General features: G+C 44.3%; 1 protein-coding gene across 1 annotated transcript in view; it reads left to right on the plus strand.

The window, feature by feature from the left end:
• The first annotated feature begins 7,720 nt into the window (after nt 1–7,720).
• upb1 (ureidopropionase, beta) overlaps nt 7,721–25,582 on the plus strand; it is a 52,100-nt gene continuing 34,238 nt past the window's right edge. The window contains exons 1-4 of the mRNA XM_055655937.1: nt 7,721–7,921; nt 14,582–14,753; nt 17,745–17,832; nt 21,773–21,867. Of these exons, the coding sequence (XP_055511912.1) occupies nt 7,827–7,921; nt 14,582–14,753; nt 17,745–17,832; nt 21,773–21,867 (450 nt within the window). The 5' untranslated portion in view covers nt 7,721–7,826. The remainder of the gene's footprint in view (nt 7,922–14,581; nt 14,754–17,744; nt 17,833–21,772; nt 21,868–25,582) is intronic.

The raw sequence follows: 25,582 nt of genomic DNA on the forward strand, positions 1-25,582 counted from the left end.
CCATTCTGATCGGTCTGGCAATTTTTCAGCACTGCCCCTGCCCCACACTTATCAAATATTAATCTATCTCTGTTTGCACTGCCCTTTGAGCAAGAGAGTTCTAAAAATCCTGAGTGAAAAAATACGACTCATCTCACTCTTAAATGGGTGACCCTTTCTTTCTGCAGTGATCCCACATTCCAGATTTTCTCACAGAGGGAAAATTCTCGCCATACTCTCCCTGTCAAAACACCTCTCATTCTTCCCTTGCAACGTTATTCATTGGAGCGCAGAAGGATGAAGGGGTGCTCTTATGGAGCTGCATATGAGCATGAGAGGAATATATAGGGTAAATGCACAGTCTTTTACCCAGTTCAGGAAAGTTTCCTCATGCAATATGTAGAGGACCCTACACGGGAGAGGGTAGTGCTTGATCTAGTCTTAGGAAATTGGGAGAGGCAAGTGGATGAAGTGTTCGTGGATGAGCATTTTGGGAGCAGCTACCGCTGTTCTATTAGGTTTAAGATGGTTATGGATAGAGACAGGTTGTCCCATAATTGAAATCAAAATTGGGGCTGGGCCAACTTTGAAGATATTAGACAGGAACTCACTCAAGTTGATTGGAACTGGTTGTTTGAAGGAAAAGGAACGGCCGGAGAGTGGGGTGTTTTGAAAAGTGTGCTATTAAATGTCCAGGGCGTCCATGTTCCTGCTAGAGTGAAGGGCAAGGAAAAGTAAGGAAGCTTGGATAATGAGAGAAATTGAGGATCTCATCAAGAATGAGCGGGTTTAAGCTGCTGGGATTAAGTGTATCCCTGGAGGAGTTTCAGGAAGCGAACAGCACCCAAAAAAAGGAAATCAGGTGGGCAAAATGGTGACAGCTCAGGCAGATAATATTAGGGATAATCCTGAGATTTTCTAAGTACATTAGTGGAAAAAAGGTAACCAGAGTGAGAATGGAGCCCCTCAGGAATCAAAGCAGTCAGCTCTGCGTGGAGATGGCCACTGGAGATGGGCAAGGTGTTCAAAGAGTATTTTTCCTCTAGTTTTACCATGGAGACGAACATGAGGACCGAAAGTGGCTTGAGGGCAGCCAGTATTTGGGGGGGGGGGGGGGGGGGGGGGGGGGGGCAGAACAATGGAGGACCTAACGTGGGGGGACCACCGTGAGGGAGAACAATGGGCAATGAGGGGGGGGGGGGAGAACAAAGACAATGGGAACCCGGTGTGGGGGAACTGTTGGAGGGGGGGGGGAAACAAAAGGAGGAGCCGAACTGCTTTGTAACTCTGTCAGTGTTGTAGATGGCTGCTATTTATATACATTGTGCATGCAAGCAAAGAATCTCACTGTGCCTAGTCACATGTGACAATAAAGTAGTCCTATTCCTATTCCTGTTATGGTCAAGGATGTGCTGAAGGTCCTAATGTGTGGGTAGCAATCCCAAGCATGATCGGATATATCCGAGAACGCTGTCGAAAGTTGGAGAGGAAATTACAGGTGGCCAAGCTGAGATTTATGAATAGTCATTAAATACAGGTGAGGTACCGGAAGGCTGGAGGGTGGCAAATGTTGTACCTCTATTTAAGAAGGGCTGCAGGGAAAAGCCTGGGAACTACAGGCCAGTGAATCACACATCTGTGGTTGGAAAGTTACTAGAGAGTATTCTTAGGGATAGGATATGTGCATATAGATGAACGAGGTCTGATTGGGGATAGTCAGCACAGGTTTTGTAAGTGGGCGATCGTGTCTCACAAATCTGATTGAGTATTTTTAAGAATTGATAAGGGCAGAGCTGTAGATGTTGTATGTATGGATCAAGCATGGGTGGCACGGTGGTGCAGCGGTAGAGTTGCTGTCTTACAGCACCAGAGACCTGGTTTCAATCCTGACTATGGCTGCTATAGAGTTTGTACATTCTCCCCGTGAGCTGCGTGGGATTTATCCGGGAAGCTCAGGTTCCCTCCCACACTCAAACACATAAAGGTTTGTAGGCTATTTGCCTTGTTGTCGCAGACTCGATGGGCTGAAGGGCCTGTTACTAGGCTGTATCTTGAAACTAAACTAAACTAAACATCTACAGCACCACAGATAAAGGGTGAATAGTTTAAAATTTAGATTAAAAAAGATAAAGATTTAAAAGAGTGTAATGATTGTAATGGTTGATAGCAGATCCCCTTATGGAGCTGGCATGCAGAGAATCCCCATGCAAAGAATCACTATCTTGGATCTATGAAGTGCAGACAATATAAATTCACTGCTAACTAGGATTCCTCCTCATGTTGCATTTGATTAGTTTGGTAATCTCCCGATCTCCATGTTTAGTCATTGTCTTTTCTGTTCCCTAGTTTTCTATCTAAACCACACATCATTTTTATAACATACTATTCTGATAATCTCTGCCCTAATCCAGACTTCTTCAGTCTCCCACATAACTGGACCATTAACTCTGTATGTTCTAATAAACTATTCAATGCTTCTCCTGAGAAGTGCTTCCTGAGATGCTGACCAGTACTGAGGTCAAGCTGCCTTTATTAAGTCTTACCCACTCAGCCAAGGATGGGAGACTTGAGAAGGCAGCACCAAGTCAGGTCTCCAACCTCCCCCCACCCCACTAGGTGTTTAGTATTTGCTCAAACTCTTGTCTGCTGCTTCCTTTTGTCAACATTTCCTCCTGATTAACAAATATAATGGTCATTTATCCTTTATTCATTAAAGATGTACGTGTCTACGAGCCCATTGTTCATCCTGATCTAAAAAAAAAAGTGCTGGGAGAAATCAACTGGTCAGGCAGCATCTGTGGAGAGAATGGACAGACAACATTTCAGAAACATTGTCCGACCATTCCCTCCACAGATGCTGGCTGACCCACACTTTTCCTCCAGCACTTATTTATCGCTCAAGATTCCAGTGTCTGAAGTTTTCTGTGTGTCCAGCTCACCCTGTTCTCGTAGCCCCATCTAATTTGTCAGGCCACATCTATGGAGCGAAGGAAATAGGACACGTTTCAGGTCGAAACCCTTCTTCAGACTGATGTGGGGGGAGGGGGGGGGGGAGAGGAAGAAAGGAAGAGGTAGAGCCAGAGGGCTGAGAGGGAGCTGAGAAGGGGAGGAGAAAGTAAAGGCTTGGTGATCGCTTCGCCGAACACCTCAGCTCAGTTCACAATAACCAACCTGATCTCCTGGTGGCTCAGCGCTTCAACTCCCCCCCGTTCCGAATACGACCTTTCTGTCCTGGGCCTCCTCCATGGCCAGAGTGAGGACCACCATAAATTGGAGGAGCAGCACCTCATATTTCGCTTGGGCAGTTTGCACCCCGGTGGTATGAACATTGACTTCTCTAATTGCAGGTAGTCCTTACTTTCTCCTCCCCTTCTCAGCTCTCCCTCAGACCTCTGGCTCCACCTCTTCACCTCTTCCTTCCTTCCTCCCGTCCTCCCGCACCCCCCCCCCCCCCCCCCCCCCCCCCCACATCAGTCTGAAGAAGGGTTTCGACCCGAAGCGTTGCCTATTTCCATCGCTCCATAGATACTGCCTCACCTGCTGAGTTTCTCCAGCAATCCTCCTCTCCAAGCAGCACTGGCTCTGGGTAAAGTGACCATAGGCTTCTGGGCCTCTCTCACTGCGGGCTTCCCTCATGACAAGGTTGACAGATTAATACACCAACACTTCATTGAAGGTCAGTGGAGGGCAGATTGGGCAAGCTGCACGACCAGTGGTTAGATCGGTTCTGTCAGTTTCCCACCGGGCACTGTGACAACTGTGGAAGCACCAGGGAACCTTTCCCATATGTTTTTGATCATTCCTTTGGCTGAGCCTCAGATCGCACAATAGCCAAATGAAAACAAGATATTCTTTTAATTTTGCATTCTGAGATTAGGTTAAAATAGAGACACACGAGATGAGAAAATCATGCAAAATGTTGTGTTTAAAAATATAACGATTCTTGGGAAGATAGCAGAGATACCAGGCTTAATTATTAAAAGGTTATTCTGATAATTTTTGGATTAGTAAAAGACTTACATTAAAACAGCATATTTCACTGTCCCAGAGCTCCAAAAGCACTTTACTGACAAAGATATTTACAAAATGTAGTAAATATAATGAGGAGAAAAGCTGTCACGGATCTCATTGTATTTGGTTGCCCTGAAAATGAACTAATATAAATTGTGAATAACTAACATTTCCTGGAACACAACCTGGTATTCTCAACACCTTCAAAGGATGTAAATCCCAAAGAACCCAACAGTTTATGCATTGACCTCTCAGCAGTCTGGTGAACCTCAAACATTAGGATCCACTTTCTTGGCAAGGCCACATTTGCAGACCATGTTATGAGGTTGCGATCAGAAGGAACGTTGTTGCTTTTGGAAAAACGTTGTCCCTGAGGGGATGACCTGACCTGGGATTCTGCTGCTACATGTGGAATTACATACTTTTATACTGCATTCCCATCTGTTTAAAGTTAAATGTAAATAGGCAATACTAACATCCACATTGGGCATGCAACGGCACCATCATTTCCACCACACCAAGAGGATCGGAATGGGATTTCAGCAGTGACAGACGTTTCCCATTTCTCCGACGACCTCTCAGGATGCAGCGGTTCCTGCTCCTCAACATCAGGGAGATACTGGTCAGAGCGGAGTCAGACTGAAGCAGTTTCTTTATCATGTAGATCTGCTAAGTCCCATTACCATAGCAGCACTGGGCTTTCTGCACAACATTGGAACTGTATTAAAAACAGGGGCACTGATCAGTCTGAATTTTAATTCTGCTTCTCTCTCCACAGGTGCTGCCTGGCATACTGAGTCGTTTCAGCATTTTCTGTTTTTATTTCATATTTTTATTATCTGCAGTTTAGGTTTTTGATTGGCGATGCATTTAGAGTTGCGGCATGCCTATCTAGCCAATGGGCTCAGGCCCCCTAAACTAGTCATAGAGTTTATGACTCTCGCCCTTCGGTAGTTTCCTGCTTCCTTCTAGGTCAATGCCCATCATAAATCTGTCAGCTTCTACCAGGTCCCCCCTTAGCCTCCCCCGCTCCAAGAAAACCAAACCTGGCCTATTCAATCTCTCTTCATAACCAAATCACTCCATCCCAGGCAACATCCTGGTGAATCTTTTCTGCACCCTCTCCTGGAACATAAAAGAGTACAGCACACGAACAGGCCCTTTGGCCCACAATGTCTGCGCCGAACAAGATGTCAGCTTAAACTGATCATCTCTGTCTACACATGATCCATATCCTTCCATTCCCTGCATATCCATGTGCTTATCGAAAAGCCACTTAAAAGCCATTATCAAATATGCCTCCACAAACCACTAACAGTGCATTCCAAGCACCCACCACTCTCTGTGTTAAAAAAACAAAACACCCCACACATTTGCCTCAAACTTTCTCTCTTTGACTTTAAAGCTATGCCCTCTAGCTATTGACATTTACCATTTACACCCTTGGAAAAAGGTTCTGACTGTTCCACCCAATCCATGGCTCGCAGAATTTTATATACTTTTATCAGTTCTCCCCTCAGCTTATGACGTTCCAGAGAAAACAATCCAAGTTTGCTCTTTATAACGAATAGCCTCTAATCCAGTCAGCATTCCGATAGATGTTTTCTGCACCTAGTCCTGTGGATCCTGACTCTCGGGTCACATATGCGTAGAGTTTAGATGTGCAGAAGATATATTCACCATTTTTTGGCAGCGGATTCCAGATCCAAACTGTTCGCTGGATGAATACTTATTTCCTTATCTCCCCTCTTATCCTTCCACCACTGGATGACATTCGCCCTGATTAGTAAACAACTCCTCCACCTTTTTGACCTCCCACTCTATGGTGTTTGAAACATTGAAACACTGGACCATTGAGCTGCCAGTCATGTCACTCTCGCAATCAAGTCTCCGTAATGGCTACAACCTCGTAGTTTTGTTTAGATTACAGCGTGGAAACAGGCCCTTTGGCTCACCGACTCAATGCTGACCAGCGATCCTATAACACTAACATTATCCTACAGCCACTAGAGACAATTTACAATGTTACCAAGCCAATTAGCCTACAAACCTGTACCTCTTTGGAGTTTGGGCGGAAACCGGAATCCTGGAGTAACCCACGCAGATCACGGGGAGAACATACAAACTCCATACAGACAGCACCCGTAGTTAAGATTAAACCTGGGACTCGTGCTGTCAGGCAGCAACTTTTGCGGCACCATGCTTCATAGTTCCGAGTATTGATCCATGCTTTAAGATCATATGGTTTACCAATGATACCCGTTACATTGAAATAAACACACATCAGCCCATCAGTTTGACCATATTCCTTAACCTCTCCCTGGCTGTCCTTACTTGTCAGAACCTCTATCTTCCCATCGGTCCTTCCATTTGCTGTTCTTCTACTGTGGTTCTCACCCCTCTCCCACTCTAGTTTAAACCCACCCAGGTAGCAATAGCAAATCTCCATGCAAGGATATTGGTCCCCCTCCAGTTCAGGTGCAGCTTGTCCCTCTTGACCAGGTAACCTCTATCCCAGAAGAGTACCCAAAGGTCCAAATATCTAAATCGCTGCCCCCTGCATCAACTCCTCAGGCACACATTCATCTGTTGCATCCTCCTATCTTTACCCTCACCAGCACATGGCACCGGGAGTAATCTGAGATTATTACATCCAAGGTCCTGCTTTTTAACCTTTTTCCTAACCCCTCCACACACTCTGCAGGACCTCATCCCTTTTCCTCCCCATGTCATTGTGCCAATGTTCAAAACGACTTCTGGCTGCTCACCCTCCCCCTTGAGGCAATACACCATCCTGGAGTCCAGCCCATAGAATCTCATGTCTGTCATCTAACCAGCAAGTCTATCCCAATCACTCTGTCTGATTTCACCCTACCTTGCTGTGTCTCAGAGCCAGATCCGGTGCCATAGTCCTGACCGCTGTGGCTGCTCTCTTCTGAATGGCCATCCCTTCCAAAAGGGAATACTTGTTTTGGCGGGGAATGACCACAGGGGATTCCTGCACTCTCTGCCTATTCTTTCTTTCCTGGTGGCCACCAACCTACTTGCTGTCTGTACCTTAGGTATAACCAAAGATTATAGAGTATCTTTGGGTATAACCACCTTACTTTATGTGTAACCACCTCACAGTAACTCATATCCATTATGCTCTCAATCTCTCATACGATCGTGAGGTAGACCAGCCGCAGCTCGAGTTCCCACAGGCACTGCAGCTTGGTACATTTCCTACTTGTGCATTCCTCAGGGACATTGTTTTGTTAGTCTCCTTGACCTCCCACAGCCTGCAGAAGTCTATCAATGCACTAATTGTATTTTTTTCCCGCATCTTACATTCATCTGACTTTTAATTCTTCCCATATTCAATTCAAATTTTCCCAGATTCTATCACTCACCGACACCTTTAGAACATTTATAATGGCCAATTAACATACCAACCTGCACAACTTTGGGACGTTGGGGAAAAAAAACCCGGAGCACGAAGCAACCAGGGTCATGATTGAACCCAGGTCTCTGGATAAGGTGGCTGCTATGTTTAAGACTGTTTAAACAGTCCATATTGTGAACATTGAATGCAGATCAACAGAATTCTGGAAGGGCTGTCTGGGTCCCAAGATGGTAGGAAGCGGTAAGATAGGTGTGGCAAATCCAGTGGATGCATTGACTTTGACAAAAGGCGGGGCAATGTGATGGGCCGAATGGTCAGTCGCCTGCCTGTTGGCCACGCCCCGTGCTTTGTCCCAATCAGGCGCAGGGGGAGGATCCGCTGGCCGCTGCGGTTATTCGGCGAGGAGTGGTGGCCGGCCGGTCGGCCCGAGTGTGAGGGGAATTGAGGCAGCATGTCATCGGGAAGGGAGAACGGCGTCGATGGCTGTATGGAGCCCGACTTGGACTCTGAGCAGCTCCTCAGGATTCTCTATGGAAAAGAGGTCAGGTGAGCGGTGCCATGCCGTGCCCCCGGGCGATGCTGGGAGATGTAGTCCCCAAATGTCCAATGCCTGGGTTAACGCGACGTGTTGGAACTACAATCCCAGCGGGCTGTGCGCGGCCTTCCGAGCAGCCTCGGCGCGTGAGGGCGGGGCATCCTGGGACCAGGCCTGTCTTGGAGTGCAATTCGCCTCATGCACTACTCGCCCCCAATGTCACCAACAGGTGCTAGGGCGAAGAGAAAGGTGTCATATAATGATGCCATGAGAACACTGCTAAGGAAACCTAGAATGATGTAGTGCTAGTAACATGTTTATGGCTGCAGGAGTCAGTACTTTAGCTATTCTAAGAAATCATATGTATAAATTCATTTGCAGGATAAATTACTCTAAAAATGTAATTATTGTGGCCTTGTCAAACATAAGGTTTAACACTACACGCTACGAATCCCAGTTGTGGAGACACTTGTCTCATTGTAGGACGTTGATCATTCTTTTATTCTGGATTTTAATTCATGTATTGTGTTTTTTTTAATATATAATTTATGATGCTTTTATAAGTGATATACTAAGATTTTATATGTACTTTATGATATTTCTTAATTATGCAATGCATTTTTTATATAATGTTCCTTGTCTGGACTGCTCCGAACACTCTAGTAACTTTCCAACTACAGATGTTAAGCTCACTGTCCTGTAGTTCCCTGCCTTTCCCCTGGAGCCTTTCCCCTGGAGCCGTTCTTGAATATAGACACACCATTTGCCAGCCTCCAGTCTTCCGACATTTAGCCTGTATTCAATGACGACTCGCGAATGTCAGCTAAAAATTCCGTAATTTCATCTCTAGTTTCCCACTGTGACCTTGGATATATCTAACCTAGCCCGGGAGATTTGTCCACCTCTCCTTCCAAGAAATGTGTTTTGATGTATGTACCAAAACTGAACAATAAACATCTTACTTGGAGCAGCACAAAATGTTTGTAAACACCTTACTCAATATTACACAATACACAAGCATTAAAGAAGAGTACAACAGATGAAATAAAAACAAACAAAGCCTGAAGTTCCTAGTGCAATCCAGGCGGTTTGGAGTTTGGTTGGAGTTCGTAGTGTTCAATAGCCTGATGGTCATTGGAATTAAGCTGTTCCCGAACCTGGACACTTTCAGACTCCTGTTGCCAATGGCAAAGTGAAATAAGAGCGTGGTGAGGGTGGTGTAGGTCTTTAATGATGCTGGCTGCTTTTTTGAGACCGTGCCTCTGGTAGATCCTTTCGACGGGAAGGTCAGTACCTTGGTTCTTGGTCCTCCAAAATATTCCAAATGGAATTTAAACTGGAGGTGGTGGAGGGAGGACTTAAGCCAGAAAGGGTTATTGGGAAGAAAGAGCTACTTTAAATTTAGTTGCATCTGGTTGGGTAACTATAGTAGGGTGGATCTGACAGTGTTCAGCATTTTCTGAAATCTCCTTTATTCCTGGACTTCGAGTTGCTGAACCAGAATGTGACGCAACCAGTCAATATGCTTTTGGGTTGCACAGAAGTGCAGCAGTACAGTGCTTACAGCGCTAGAAACCCCGGGTTCCATCCTGGCAATAGGTGCTGTACATGCAAAGTTTACACGTTCTCCCTGTGTCTGCGTGGGATTTATCTCTGGTTTCCTCCCACGCTACAAAGACATACAGGTTTGTAGGTTAATTGGCTTCTGTTAATGGTCCCTTGTGTGTCGGATAGATTTAGTATACGGGCGATCAGAGCACTGGCCTGTTTCACTCTGTATCTCTAAACTCTCTACCGTAGACCTGTAGCAGTTCAAGAGAGTATCAACATAACACATTTCCTCAATCCTCTAAGGCAGTAGAGGGGTTAATGGACTTTCTCAGTGATTGAATCAAAGTTCTGGGAAAAGGACAGATCTTCAGATATTTGCACGCTCAGGAACCTGGAAGATGTTGACTCTCTCCACCATCGACCCATTGATGCAGACAGGCCTGTGGATCCTTGGTCTTCCTCTTCTAAAGTCAAGTTCCTTGGGTTTTACTGACGATGAGAGCAATGTGGTTGTCTGGCACCATTCACTGAAATGATTGATATCACTCCTATACTCATCATCATTATCCATAATCCGTCCACCAACGGTGGTGTCGTCAGTGAATATAAAGAAGGAGTTGGAACTGTACAGCTACATAATAGTGAGTAGAGCAGGCGGCTCAGCACATGCCCTTGAGGTGCCCCTGTGCTGATGGTTTTCGACGAGGAGGAGCCGAATCACAGGCACATCGACAATGTCTGTCCATAGCTCCCTGAAAGAATGACAAAGAAGGCATATGGTATTGCTTGGCTTCATGGGTCAGGGCAATGCGTATAAGAGTCAGGATATCATGATACAGCTTGGTAGGACTTTTGTTAGGACACATTTGGAATATTGTGTGTGCATGCCAGAGAATGAGACCTAAAGCGATAGGCAACCAGTAGCTCTCAGTTATCATGGCAGATTGAACATGGGTGTTGTGTAAACAGTCACACAGTCTAGATTTGTTTTTCCCAATGTAGAGAGGACTACATTGTGAGCACTGAGTGTAGTTCACCAAACTGGAAGGAAACCAAGTGAATTGTTGATTCTCCAGACAGAAAACTTTGTGCCCCTGGTAGATGGGAAGGGATTAGGTAATAGTTTGGTTGTATGGGAAAGCATGAGATCAGGGTTAAAGGTATCTCTTCTGGCACAGTGAGGGACTTGGGAGGGGATGAGTTAAGAGTTAGTGATGAAGTCCATGTGGGCAATAACAACATAGGTGGTTCTCAGTCTGAGGTTATAGTGAGGATTGACTAATTTGGGACAAAATTGAAAAGCAGAACATAGGAGTTGACCACCGTATGGATTATTGATTCATGTATGAATTGATAAAGGGCAAATAGGAATAGAAAAGTAAATATGTGGCTCAAGGATTGGCGTGGAAGAAAAGGGTTTCAGTTCATGGGACACTGTCACTTGGAGAAGAGAGAGCTGTTCTGTCAGATGGGCTTCCTTTGAACTGTTGCACAGACCAGTGTCCTGGTGAATTGCACAACACATGTTAGAGAGAGAGAGAGAGCACATTATTAAATGGAGGAAGGGGTTCAAGTGAGAAGTTCAATAAATAAATAAATAAACTATGTTACAGGGTGGCAAAGGGGATATTAAAAAATGGTGAAATGGACAGAAAATTTAATAAGAGTGTACATCAGAAATTAAATCTGAAAGTAACATTTGTAAAAGTCAAAGCTTGAGGCTCTATTTGAATGCAGAGTTTGTAACAAGATAATTGAGTTGACAGGACAAACATAAGCTAATAAGTTTGATTTAATAGCTATTACAGAGACCAGGACTGACAACTCAATCTTCCGAGGTATCCAAGTTCCAAAATAGGCAAAAAATGAAAGGGAGCAGGAAGGTGGAGGTGAAATACACACAACTTTCATCTGTGCAGACCACGATGCCAAACTAACCAATCCTACCCACATGCACATGGTGTGTTCCTCTAATGTTTGCCAGTTCACGTGGTATTGTTGATTAAGGAATGTGTCAGTGTGGTGCTGAGTGGAGGCATAGATACAGTAAATGGTCATGTGGACTTGATTTAGACAATAGACAGACAATAGGTGCAGGAATAGACCATTCGGACCTTCGAGCCAGTACCGCCATTCAATGTGATCATGGCTGATCATCCCCAATCAGATTTGGGTGGAAATAATGAATAGCAGGAAAGGTGACATGGGTAGGAGTGGTCTCTAGACTTGCAAGGTGCTGCATCTTGAAACACAAAGCATAGACAGGATATACCAAAGGCAGGTAAGAAGTGTACTGTGATCATCATAGTTAGTTAAGAGTTAATGCCATACGGCACAAAAGCAGCGCTAGGGCATCATGTCCGAGCTGATTATGAAGTACCTATTTAAAGGGGACCCAAGGGGTAGGTTCTTCACACAGTAGGTATATGGAACAAGCTGTTGGAGGCAGTAGCTGAGGCAGGTGAAATGGTAACAGTTGAAGATATTTGTGCAGGTACACGGATTGGGATTTTTTAGAGGTATATTTACCAAACACGGGTATATGGGACCCTGCGTAGTATTATTTCCGTGCTGTATAACTTCTAAGTAGAAGCTACAACCTCACGCTATATTAAATTTATACGTTTTAAACACAAAGATCACAATAAATGATTAACTGCAGATTCAATGGCTATCATTATCTACCCCACTTTAACATTTTGAATGTAGATGAGTAACTTTGCAGAATTACTTATTTACAAAGGGAGCATATTGTAGCTTGCAAGACACCTCTGAATAGTTTTGCTGCAAAACAGTATGGATGGATCTTCTAAAAGCTCCTGAGGAACAGAGCCCAGACAACTAAAATTAGTAGGACAAAATGTGTGGGAAGGAACTGCAGATGCTGGTTTAAACCGAAGATAGATACGAAAAGCTTGTAGACACAAAATGCAGGAGTAACTCACTCGGGTCAAGACCCTTCTTCAGACTGAAACGTCACCCATTCCTTCTCGCCATAGATGCTGTCTCACATGCTTAGTTACTCCAGCATTTTGTGTCTACCTTCAATTTTATCCAGCATCTGCAGTTCTTTCTCACACAAAAAGCTGGAGTAACTCAATTGGTCAAGCAGCATCTCTGGAGGAAAGGAATAGGTAACAGCCTAAAATTAGTGTTGGGGGAACTGACTTGTGTATATAAATACCCCAATTATTGCCAGACAGACAGATATCACAATGACCATGTTTGATCTACCAAGTAACAAATAAGTCTGGTCTGGAAGCTTCCTTGACATCTATCATAGTGGTGATAAATGGTTTTCTGGTTTGATGTAGGCCAATTAAAATAAGTAATTGTTTTGCATTCAGCTGATACAGCTGAGAACTAGCCATTCTTCCCCCTTCCCCTCTCCCCCACCCACCCATCCCCCTTGCTTCAGGTGCCCCACCTGGAAGCTTTCATTTCTCCGCTTCCCCCTTCGCTTCCATATACATTCCTTCCTCAGGCTTCACCATTTGCAATTCTTCTTTCCTTATCGCACACCTTTTTGCCTTTGCATCTCTGACCTTTGTCCAACAATCTGCCAATCAAAACCCCCCTTCAACTGTATCCACTTATCACGGGTCCCAACCTAAAACGTTGCCTATCCATGTTCCCCAAAGCCACTGAGGAACGCCGAGCACTTTGTTCCTTTTCCACTTATCACTTGCCAGGCTTTGTCTTGTTCCTCCTCTTTTCCAACTTTCTTCCCCCACCCACCGCAATCAATCTGAAGAAGGGTCCCGACCCAAAACATCACCTATCCATGTGCTCCAGAAGATGTAGTCTGACCCGCTGAGTTACAAGCACTTTATCTTATTGTTTGCATTAACCAGCATCTGCAGTTCCTTGTTTCTAGTCTGTTTGTAAAGCTGTTCTTTCATTTTAGTTTCTAACTGATTACTATTTGCAGTGTACATTAGGAACAGTCATTCCGAAGATTTTTTGTTTTGAAATAATGGCTGCAACTTCCACATAATTTTACAACCATTAAATAATCCCCGCCAGACTGTATACTAATCCCATTTATCAACGTTTGAACTGTAGCTTTCTGTGCCTTAATGATGTAAACATTTGTCCAGATACTAAACCTTTGCCCTCTAGTTTCAGACACCTCTGATATGGGGATAAATTCTATACAGTCTATCTTATCTCTATTTCTATCAGCCTCCTCTGTTCCAAGGAAAACAAATACACTCTTTCCAATTTTTCCTCATAACTGAAATTTATTCTGGTGAAAAAAAAGACATATAGTGCAGGAGTAAATCTGCGGGTAAGGCAGCGTCTCTATGCAGCCTGACCCGCTGAGTTACTCCAACACCCTCTCCAAGGGTGAGGGGGGAAAGATTTAATAGCAAACTGAAGAGTAACCTTTTCACACATGGAACGTATGCAACGAGCTGCAGAGGAGGTAGTTGAGGCTAGTACTGTCACAACTTATAAGAAAAATTTGAACAGGAATATAGAACGGACAGGTTTGGAGGGATATGGGCCAAGTGTATGCAGGTGGGACTAGTGTCAGTGTGACATGTTGGTCGGTGTGGGCAAGCTAGGCCAAAGGGCCTGTTTCCACACTGTATCTTCTTCTTATCGAGTCCACACACACGATTAGAAGTTGTTCAGCCAGAGCTGAATCACATATAGCTGAGATCCCAGCACTGATCCTTGTGGAACACCACCCGTCACAGACTTCCAGTCAGATTAATACCTCTCCACCACCACATACTCTTCTATGGAAAAGCCAAGTTTGAATTTAATCTGCCAAACCTCCATGTTACTTTATCTGCAGTCAATTTTATCACGAGTGTCCTTGTTGATTGCTTTAAAGACATGCGGACAGCATTCATTATACTGCCCTCTTCAATCTTATTTGTCACCTCCTTAACAAACAAAGTTTATAAAGCTGCAGCATGATTCCTCACTCCTGTGGGGAAGGAGGGTTGGATGCCGTGTGAGCAGAATCAGTTCTGAATCGGTCATGATTTAGACAAAAGAAGCTTCTGTGAAGAATTGTGCTCAACACCAATATACATGGACAACCCAAGGTACTGGGAGGGGGCATTCACCCTTTGATTGTAACAGTTTGCTTTGGTATTTTTCAGGACACTGGATTTCCCAGAAGGCGCTGTGACTGCATCCCTGGAGAGGGACTTTGAGCTGCGTGGTTTTGGGTTTGAGGCAGCCCCAGAGCAGCTCCGCCCGCCGCACATTGTTAGAGTGGGGCTTGTTCAGAACAAGATTGTCCTTCCCACCGACTCGCCGGTGTCTGACCAGGTGTGTGGAATGCAGAGATTCACGTTGGTATTTAAATTGAGCCGATGATCACCATGTTTGTGACTGGGGGTGTAGGATTTACAACACCACTTGCTGTCTCGGAAGGTAGAAACAAGGAACTGCAGATGCTAGTTGACGCAAAAGGACACAAAGTGCTGGAGAAACTCAGCGGGTCAGGCAGCACCTCTGGAGAACATGGATAGGTGATGTTTTGGGTATCCAGTCTGAAGAAGGGTCGTCACCCAAAAGGTCACCTATCCATGATCTCCAGAGATGCTGCCTGACTCACTGAATTACTCCAGCACTTTTTGTGTCCTTTTGTCTGTCTCGGAGTTTTGCACTACATCAGTCTCCCCTCATTACACCTTTTCACCTGATCAGCTCAATCTCAGTTCCTTTTACTGTTGCACTGATCCACAGTTAAATGTATGTGTGCTGTTCAATCCCTCCAGGCAGCATTGAAGCTGGCCCACATTCAGTTTACATGCGATATTTATAGAAAGTAGACCTTTTCTTTTCCCATGTAACCATTGGATTAATTGCTGAGACCTGGGTAATGATCTTTGCAGATAGTTTCTCGATGCTTTTTAACGCACATAAACCCTATTTTCATTTTCCGCTCGTCACAAATAAACACCTTTTCTGCCTTATAGATCATCTGTAATTTTAAAGAGGGCTTTGAAATTCTAATGAAGAATTTGTCTATCTCTGCCTTAAAAATATCCACTGACTTGGCCTCCACAGATTAACTGGAGTTCCACAGGTTAACATAGAAACACAGAAACATAGAAAATAGGTGCAGGGGTAGGCCATTCAGCCCTTCGAGCCTGCACTGCCATTCAATATGATCATGGCTGATCATCCAACTCAGTATCCTGTACCTGCCTCCTCTCCATACCCCCGATCCCTTTAGCCACAAGGGCCACATCTAACTCCCTCTTAAATATAGCCAATGAACTGGCCTCAACTACCTTCTGCGGCAGAGAATTCCAGAGATTCACCACTCTCAGTGTGAAAAAAGATTTCCTCATCTCGGTCCTAAAAGATTTCCCCCTTATCCTTAAACTGTGACCCCTTGTTCTGGACTTCCCCAACATCGGAACAATCTTCCTGCATCTAGCCTGTCCAACCCCTTAAGAATTTTGTAAGTTTCTATAAGATCCCCCCTCAATCTTCTAAATTCTAGCGAGTACAAACCGAGTCTATCCAGTCTTTCTTCATATGAAAGTCCTGACATCCCAGGAATCAGTCTGGTGAACCTTCTCTGTACTCCCTCTATGGCAAGAATGTCTTTCCTCAGATTAGGAGACCAAAACTGTACGCAATACTCCAGATGTGGTCTCACCAAGACCCTGTACAACTGCAGTAGAACCTCCCTGCTCCTATACTCAAATCCTTTTGCTATGAATGCTAACATACCATTCGCCTTCTTCACTGCCTGCTGCACCTGCATGCCTACTTTTAATGACTGGTGTACCATGACACCCAGGTCTCGTTGCATCTCCCCCTTTCCTAATCGGCCACCATTCAGATAATAATCTACTTTCCTGCTTTTGCCACCAAAGTGGATAACCTCACATTTATCCACATTATAATGCATCTGCCATGCATTTGCCCACTCACCCAGCCTATCCAAGTCACCTTGCAGCCTCCTAGCATCCACCTCACAGCTAACACTGCCCCCCAGCTTTGTGTCATCCGCAAACTTGGAGATGTTGCATTCAATTCCCTCGTCCAAATCATTAATATATATCGTAAATAGCTGGGGTCCCAGAACTGAGCCTAGCGGTACCCCACTAGTCACTGCCTGCCATTGTGAAAAGGACCCGTTTACTCCTACTCTTTGCTTCCTGTCTGCCAACCAGTTCTCTATCCACATCAATACTGAACCCCCAATACCGTGAGCTTTAAGTTTGTATACTACCCCCTGACTAAAGATATTCATCCTCACCTCCTTTTTAAAAGTGCCCATTAATTCTGAGACTATAACCTCTGGTCCTAGACTCGCCCACCAGTGGAAACATCCTTTCCACTTCAACTCTATCTATGCCTTACATTGTCCTGTAGGTTTCAGAGGCCCCATCTCCATGTTTAAGAAAGAACTGCAGATGCTGGAAAAAAATCGAAGGTAGACAAAATTGCTGGAGAAACTCAGTGGGTGAGGCAGCATCTATGGAGAGAAGGAATAGGTGACATTTCGGGTCGAGATCCTTCTTCAGACTGATGTCGGGGGAGGCGGGAAAAAGAAAGGAAGAGGCGGAGATAGTAGGCTTGTGGGAGAGCTGCGGAGGGGAAGGGGGAGAAAGCAAGGACTATCTGAAATTGGAGGTCAATGTTCATCTACGGCATCCAAAGGTCTGTCCACAAATTGTGGAGTATTTAAAATTGGGGCTTTCTCAGTGGCTACAACTGGAGTAATGCTAATCTCAGAGGGTTGTGGGGCTGGTGAATCCTGCAGAGACAGGGAAGATTGCAGACATGAAGATTTTGGAATGATGCTTGAACCGCATCTTTTGCTTTTGCCAGGAAGATATTAACGATGACACCTAAATAAGCGTCCTTTTTGTTTCAAATAGCCCATTGCCCACTCTCCTCCGTTCCCACCCCTAGCTTCATCTTGTGGTGTTGGTCTCTGCATTTGTTAATTTGGTTTGATGCAGGAGCTTATGCTCAAAAGTAAAGAATAGGAATGATTACCTGGAGGGAATCCTGTGGAAGGGTTATTTTTCATTTTGATTCTAATTGTTACCAACCATTTGTGAAATTGTACGTTGCTCAGGTTGGAAATGATTCTTCAGACATTATATGACGTAACTGAAGTGAGACCACTGCCCCAGTAGTAGTGAGAGCTTTCGCAGTTCATAAGAGCAGTTAGAGGAGTGTTAGCCATCGATGCTGATGGTCTTGTAAAACGCAGATTTTGTACAATGGAAACTTTTGAAGCAAACCAGCTAACGTTCAATGTTTTCATGGTCAACCTTTTTACTCTAGATTGCAGCTCTTCACAAACGAATCGGGGACATTGTGGAAGTTGCCGCCATGTGTGGGGTAAACATCATCTGCTTCCAGGAGGCTTGGAGTAAGTTATCACTTCTTCACAAACGGTCCAATGCAGTAAGATGGGCTGACCCAGTACCCACCCAGCATGCCGAGTTACTGCTTGTTTTGTTTAACATCCATCTTTGCAATCATAACCCGAATGTGGACAAGAGATCAGTGTACCCTTTGACATGAAGGTGATATTTGACATAGTATGAGAACAAGAAACAATGGTAAAACTGATGTCATGTGTCCTTGATAGGACAATGAAATTCTTGCTTTGCTTCAACACATAGTAGGCATTTACTACAAAACAGATCAGTGTGTCCATATACTATAATATAAATATATACGCACATGAATAAATAAAATGATAAAGTGCAAATAACAGATAATTGGTAATTAATAATCAAAGTTTTGTCCAAGCCAGGTTTAATAGCCTGATGGCTGTGGGGAAGTAGCTATTCCTGAACCTGGTTGTTGCAGTCTTCAGGCTCCTGAAGGTAGCAGGGAGATGAGTGTGTGACCAGGATAGTGTGGGTCTTTGATGATACTGCCAGCCTTTTTGAGGCAGCGATTGCGATAAAGCCCCTCGATCAGTCAGCGCCGATGATGGACTGGGCAGTGTTTACTACTTTTGGTAGTCTTTTCCCCTCCAGCCACAGGACATCACTGTAGAACTTCTTTTGACTGGTGTTCTGGGCACCAACATCTTCAGCTGTTTCCATCATGTGCTTTCCTCAATATTATGTCAGAAGTGGGGAAGTTTGTGATGATTATGGTTCTGATCCATTCGTATTGTTTAATAACAAAGCATTGCAAGCGTTAAGACCTTGGCAGAATTTAGCCTTGAGCTGAATCCACCAGAAAATGGGGTATGGCTGAACCTCAGGAGTATTTTCCCTCGGACAGTTACTGGGGCTTCCACTCGGGTTCTGCTGAAGGGAGTGTGGGATTTCTACTAACTCTCCTTCAGTGAGGAGCAATGCTTGGCGAGGTTCGTGGGCAGTCTGGGAAGTGATGAGTTCCTTCACCTGATTTTACTGGGGTTCCTGTAGACTCAAAAGACTTAGCCGTTCTCTGTGCTGAATGTCGTGCTGAATTGCCCAAAGCTCCATTTTAAATGGTCATGGGCCAAAGATTCCCATTACTAGGAGGGGATGTTGCAATTTATTTCCCAGAGATAATTTGAAAATATCCTTGACACTTGAAAATTAAAGAAAGTTGAGGTCCTGGAAATCGGAAATGAAATAAATAGCTGGAAACGCTCAGCTTATCAGGCAGGGACCCTGGGAAGGTTCTTCTGGATACCAGCCAATTACAGCACAATGTTGATGCAATACAACTTGTTGCGTGGCTCCACAATGTCTGTGCAGTAAGTCCGAGGTAAGGTTTTGAGTGCAGAAGTAAGAATATCTTACTACAATTATTAAATTAAAAAAAAAAGCTTTGGAATAGTGTATGCATTTTTGGTTTTCTTACTTAAGAAAGGATACTTGCTATTGTGGGGCTGATTCCTGATAAAGCAAGACTGTCGTACCAGCAGAGCCTGAGGCACCTGACCTGTATTTATTAAGTTGAGAGGGGATCCCATTGAAATGTAGAACATTTTGACAGGATTAGGCCAACCGGAGATGTTTACCCTAGCTTGGGGGTTTGGGGGTCACGTGATAAGGGTAGGACATTTAAGACTGGGATCAGGAAAAAATATTTCACTGAGAGATTGGTTAATCTGAAGGTGGCGGAGGCCAAGTGTCTGAATTTATTTGGGAAGAGTATTTCAATTTTGAGGGAGGATTGGAAAGGTTGGGTTTGTTTTTCTCTGTTAGGACCTGAAAGAGGTATACAAAATTATGAGGGGCATAGACAAGGAAGATGGTGATAAACTTTTCACTGTAATGAAAACAAGTTAAACGTTTTCCCTCTGCTTTTATGTGAAGGGTATTAGAGTTTGAGGGGATCTGCTGAAAAATCTTTTCCCTTGTGGCAATTGGAATCGGGAAGGCAAGGTTTCTGTGAATGCGACTGATTCTGAGATAGGTCAATCTTCAGACACAGAAGGCATCAAGGAGTTTGAGGAGGGAGCAGGTATAGGGTACTGGGACAGAGTCGCCACAAATGACCTGCTATATCTCCACATTTGTCAGCCTGATATTCGGATTAGTTTCTGCCTCTGCTGATAATATATAGTGAAAATTGACAAAGATATGTGTGAAATAATGGAGTGACAACTGCAAACCAGTTGGGCAAAAAACCATTTATTAAAAAAAAAACGGAATTTCATTGATGTAGCCAGAATTCCACGAACAGCACCTAACCTGCTGAGTGATTTTTTTTCAAACTCTCAGTAATTGCAGTCTTTGATTTCCCCCCCCCCCCCTAGTGAAATTGTGTTGCATTCTGTGGTTGGTGTAACTGACCTTGTAAATCCCTCAGTGTGAGCCTGTATGTCTTCCCTTCCATTACTCGGCTGCAGGGCGAGCTGAACACCGTCCTGTTCCTGGGAAGGCACCTCTTTAATCAGCTGGTTTAACAAGCAGATGGTCTCACCTGCAGCCTGCCATCAGTTTTGTTTCAATTCTCAGAAAGCGACACAAATTGGAAACTGCTGGTGATTGTACATTCTGTTTGTTCTCACCCTCAGGCCCATAATTTGAAACTTTTTTTGTTTGATTGTTCTCATAATCTTTTGCAAACCATTCAGCTGGATCACAGCATTGCAGGTGATTTAATGCTTCTATGACTAGATTTAGAAGGCATGGGAATGATAAATGAAACGTGTTCTTGTCACCCATGTGTATATTGTCTATTAGTTTATTTTGGGATAAGTACCAATTTGTTTTAATGTCTGTAACATTGAAAAATGGAAGCATTAAATCTGCTTTCATGGTTTTGAAATCCACACTACTTTTCCAGTAAGCATTGGATTGACAGCTCAGTTGTGTTTGTCCAATCCTTTGAATGAATTTAAGCAGCCCTGTAAGATTTGCACTTATTGTCCATCCTAACTGCCCCCGAACTGAGGAGGCAATTAATGATCGGCAACAGTGGTTGCTCTGGAGTTGTACACTAGACTGGATAGTCGGACTGAAGAAGGGTCTCGACCCGAAACGTCACCCATTCCTTCTCTCCAGAGATGCTGCCTGTCCCGCTGAGTTACTCCAGCTGTTTGTGTTTATCTAGACTGGGTAAGGATGGCAGAGTTCATCACTGACCCATGTGCCTATTTTTGCAGCATTCTAGCTGATGTGAAGTTTGTGCTACAGAAACTGTCTCAACTTTAAAATCCTGGAGTTGGTTAATTATTTGAGTTTAAGTGGGCTAGTTCTTGTGTAGTGGAACCTGTATCCGTGGATCATCAAAGATACACACAAAGTGCTGGAGTAACTCAGCGACTCAGGCAACATCTCTGGAGAAGAAAGGATGGGTGACATTTTGGGTCCGGGCCATCAGTAGGTAACTCTGACTGCTTGTCTGTATAGGGGGCATTTTCTGTTTGTGTTAACATATTACCAGATCAACATTTGCGAATGTTCATTTAGTTTTATTTGAGTTTTTATTTTTGTATTGGATTTCCCATATGTGCTCATCTGTGCCAAATCTAGGAACTCCAGAGGTTTGAATCTTTGGTGTGGAACAACAAGTAGCTGCAGATTGCCCCTTGAGTTGAGTTGTCCCACTGTGTGGCTCGAACAGATATTGCAACGTTTCACACAGCGGGACAAATCTGCCTGGTTGCCAAAACTGCTAAGGAGGGAGACTTTCACTGGTCTGAGAGCTGGCGATAAGCTTGGTATTAACTGGCTTTTCCTCTTAAACAGCTTACTGGAATCCCTGGGTAAATCTCACCTTATCTCTATGAACAAATCTGAAAACGGTCTGAAGAAGGGTCTCGAACCAAAATGTCGCCCATTCCTTCTGAAAATGATATCCTATTTCAATGCTGGAGCTCAATGCAGTGTTTTGTTTCTGTTTTGTAGCTATGCCTTTTGCCTTTTGCACCAGAGAAAAGTTGCCATGGACAGAATTTGCTGAATCTGCAGAAGAGGGGCAAACACCCAGGTTTTGCCAGGAGGTGAGTGGTTACCTTAAATTCATCCACCATTTTATCCAAGCTGCACACTGCCACCTCCAATACATCCATGCCCACGTATCCCTGGAAATGGAAATGGTGGTGGGGGGGAATAATGTTTTAACTTAACAACTGATATTTGGAGTAGCTGGTCAGTTTTGATCTTAGCAGTACTTTGTAACTGTGATTATGTAACAAAGCTCCTTTTGGGGGGAAAAAACAAATTTACCTACCAAAGCCAAGAAGTTCCAGGATGTAACTATTTCCCACGTAAACCAAGCACTTATCTGCTGGACAGCTGTGATCCCTGCTCTCCTGCATTCTTTTAATACCTGGACTGCTCACAGTAGTCTTGGCAAAGCAGTGGAAAGATACCACCAGCACAACATCTGCAAAATCCACAAAATACATTGGCAGGATAAGTGAACCAAAGTTGGTGTCTTCTCCCAGGCCAATGTCCCACCACAGAGGGTCTAATTGCACTTAGTTGCCTTTGTTTTTTTTTTTGGGGGGGGGGGCACATGCTCAACACAAGGCTTCTAAATCGGGCACTCCACTTGGAGTGTCACGGGAAGGCATTGGCAGGTGAACCAAGGAATAGATTCAAAGTGGGAGGAAAATAACATCCTCCCCAATAAAGGCACAGTGGGTTGGCAGGTCGTGTACTATCCCTCAGCTCCAGCACCCAGTTTGATCCTGGTCTCCAGCACTGTCTCTGGGCTTGACCACAAGTGTCTTTCTACGTCCCAAAGATGTGCAGGTTTGCCACGCTGTAATCTATGCTCACAAATTCAATAGTGTAGGTAGCTGATGGGGGAATTGATGGGGGTTGTTAATGTAGTTGGGAATATGCCTCCGTCAAATCTGTATCTGTCTTTGGTGACATTTACGGCTGAGTTTTAAGTTTCAAAGATATAACATGGAAATGGGCCCTTTGGCCCACTGAGTTCACGCTGACCATCGATCACCCATTCACACTAGGTTGATGTTATCCCACTTTCACATCCATTCCCTCCCTGCACACTGGGGGCAATTTACAGAAGCCAATTAACCTACAAAACCACTCATCTTTGGGATGTGGGAAGAAACCGGAGCACCGGGATGAAACCCATGCAGTCACAGGGGGAATGTGCAAAATCACACCCGGCTCCCTGGCACCATGAGGTAGTGCCTCTACCAGCTGTGCCACTGTGCTGCCTGAGTGGGGTCCTTCCTCAGTCATATTCTCATCAATGTTTCCTGATGGTCTTGTTAATCATTTTGAAAGCGGCACTATTTGTTTTCCTGTTGTGCCCTGGAGCATTTTGTGAACTTTGCTCGTATTTAATGTTCATAACATCCAGCCTGATGTTGCACATTGGGTTCAGAAATGGGAGCATCAGCCTCGGGAGATTCATGAGCTACAGTGTATTGGAATGTATTTTATTTAATCAAACCTGGCTGCTTGTAAAAAAAAAAAAAATCCAGGGAGAGGGAATAAGTGGGGAGCTTTCTGTACAGAAACAAAGTTTAAGAATGGTTGAGGTGAATAATTCAAGTTTGTATCATCCTGCCTGATGTTCAGCAAATACAAGAATGTGGAAACCCTGATGCGTTGGACTGTATTTGGAGTATTGCGTGCAGTTCTGGTCATCCCATTACAGGCACGATGTGAAGGCTTTAGAGAGGGGATAGAGGAGGTTTACCAGAATGATGCCCGGCTACAAGGAGAAGTTGGATAGACTTGGATTATTTTCTCTGGAATGTCGGAGGTTGAAGGGAGACTTGATAGAAGTATATAAGATTCTGAGAGACAGAGAACGGGGTAGACAGTCGGAACCATATTTCCCAAGGTGGGAATGCCCAACACGCAAAGGCATAACTATAAAGTGAGAGGGGGAAAGTTCAATGGAGATTACAGTGTAATTTTTTTTTTACACAGTGTGATGGGGGGGCCTTGAACATATTGACAGGTGTGGTAACGGAGGCAGATACGATCGTGGAAGTACACGGAATAGAGGGATATGGATCATGTTCAGGTGGATGAGATCAGCCGATAGGCCATGTGTAGCACTAACATTGTGGGTCGAAGGGCCCGTTCCTGTGTCTATAGTGTATTGAGGATACCTTTGTCCACTTGATGTAGACGTTGCCAAGTGATTAATGCCCTGAATAGCTCTTCTAAAACCGAGTTTCTGTAGGGCCTTTCAGTAGGTTGGTGGATAGTGTGGAGTGTAAGGACTAGTTAATCTGCTGCAGCTTTTGTATATGGTCGCCTCTGAGTGTTGCACATTTTCTGTTGGTCTGAGAAATGGCAAGTCAGCACAGTCTAGTGAAGGTGCAGCGGTGATGAGGATATCTGGGGTTTGAGCAGCCACTTCACACTAGTTGTTTATGACTATTCACTGTCTTGCCAGGTGACTTCTGAAATCCACTCTTTGTAACAATGTCAGAGAGGGCTTGTAATCATGTACAGGATGTCCTTTATTGAAAGGACATTACTGACGCTGTGGGATTTTGCACCGATCTACCAATACCATGCATATTTTTACAGAATTTTGTTTAAAACGGATTAGTTGATCTTGCTGCCTTACAGCACCAGACACCCAGGTTTGATCCTGACTACAGATGCTGTCTGTACGGAGTTTGTACATTCTTCCTGTGACCGCATGGGTTTTCTCTCGGTGATTTGATTTCCTCCCACGTTCCAAAGACTTTCATGGAACTATGTATCTGCAACCCTACGGTTCTCTGTTCTACCATAGTGCCTAGGCCCCTCCCTTGTGCAACTTCTGCCATAGTTTGTCTTACCAAAATGCAACACCTCACACCTATCTGCATTTATTGGAGAACCTGCACATCCAGAAATGAATCTCTTGGTTTTGCCAGGCTTTGCTCACAAAGCTTACTGCTACTGTATACATCAAATCTTCCATGTAGGTGGCTGGACACTGAGGTACTCTGGACACTAAGGCAGTGGTTCTACTGAGAACAGGCCTGGCACCTACAGCTTCACAGTGCTGGGGATTAATGCTGAGGCTACCTGGGGCTCCTGTACTCATCACTCTTGAAGATTCTTGGAGCTGATGAGCAAAGGATCAGACCTGGCTATGAGAATATCCTGGCACTCTTGATAAGAGATTTCACTAGATGCTGTGGAACATTCTCATGGTGATGAATAAATGAAGACAGATTGGGTGACGTGGGGCTGTTGGATGGGTGCAGGGGGGGTCAAAGGGATGGAATGATCCAGTAGTTGATGTGATCTGTGAATGTACCACGTACGGCTGTCTATTTTGAAATAAGTTAATGTTATGATAAATCTCTCTTTGCCACAAAGCTACTGGATCTGTGGATGTAGTTGAAGGACATAAATTGTATCTCTTCTCCCACCAGCTGCCTGATTAATTCTGAGCACAAGGACATGCGTTATTGTGAGATGGGAAGTGAATTAATCTCTGATTAAACTGTCGGGTTCAGCAATGGGACAAATCCATCATCAGGCTGTGTCTGAAACTGCCGGGCAGTGAACTATAGATGGTGTCATTTGGTTCCCCATTGCTCTGTACTTGTGACTGTATCGAGCACGCTGCATTCCTGTATATTTACTCAGTTTGCTACTTGCTATTATCATGCAGATTCATATTTTGTGAAACTTCATTCCTTAAAATAGTGAAACCTTTAAGATTCCCCATGATGAGCCCCTGAGTATAAGTCACGATTCCAGTTGGATTCTGGC

This window comes from Leucoraja erinacea, chromosome 25 (assembly GCF_028641065.1).
Source record: "Leucoraja erinacea ecotype New England chromosome 25, Leri_hhj_1, whole genome shotgun sequence".
Classification (NCBI taxonomy): Eukaryota; Metazoa; Chordata; class Chondrichthyes; order Rajiformes; family Rajidae; genus Leucoraja; species Leucoraja erinaceus.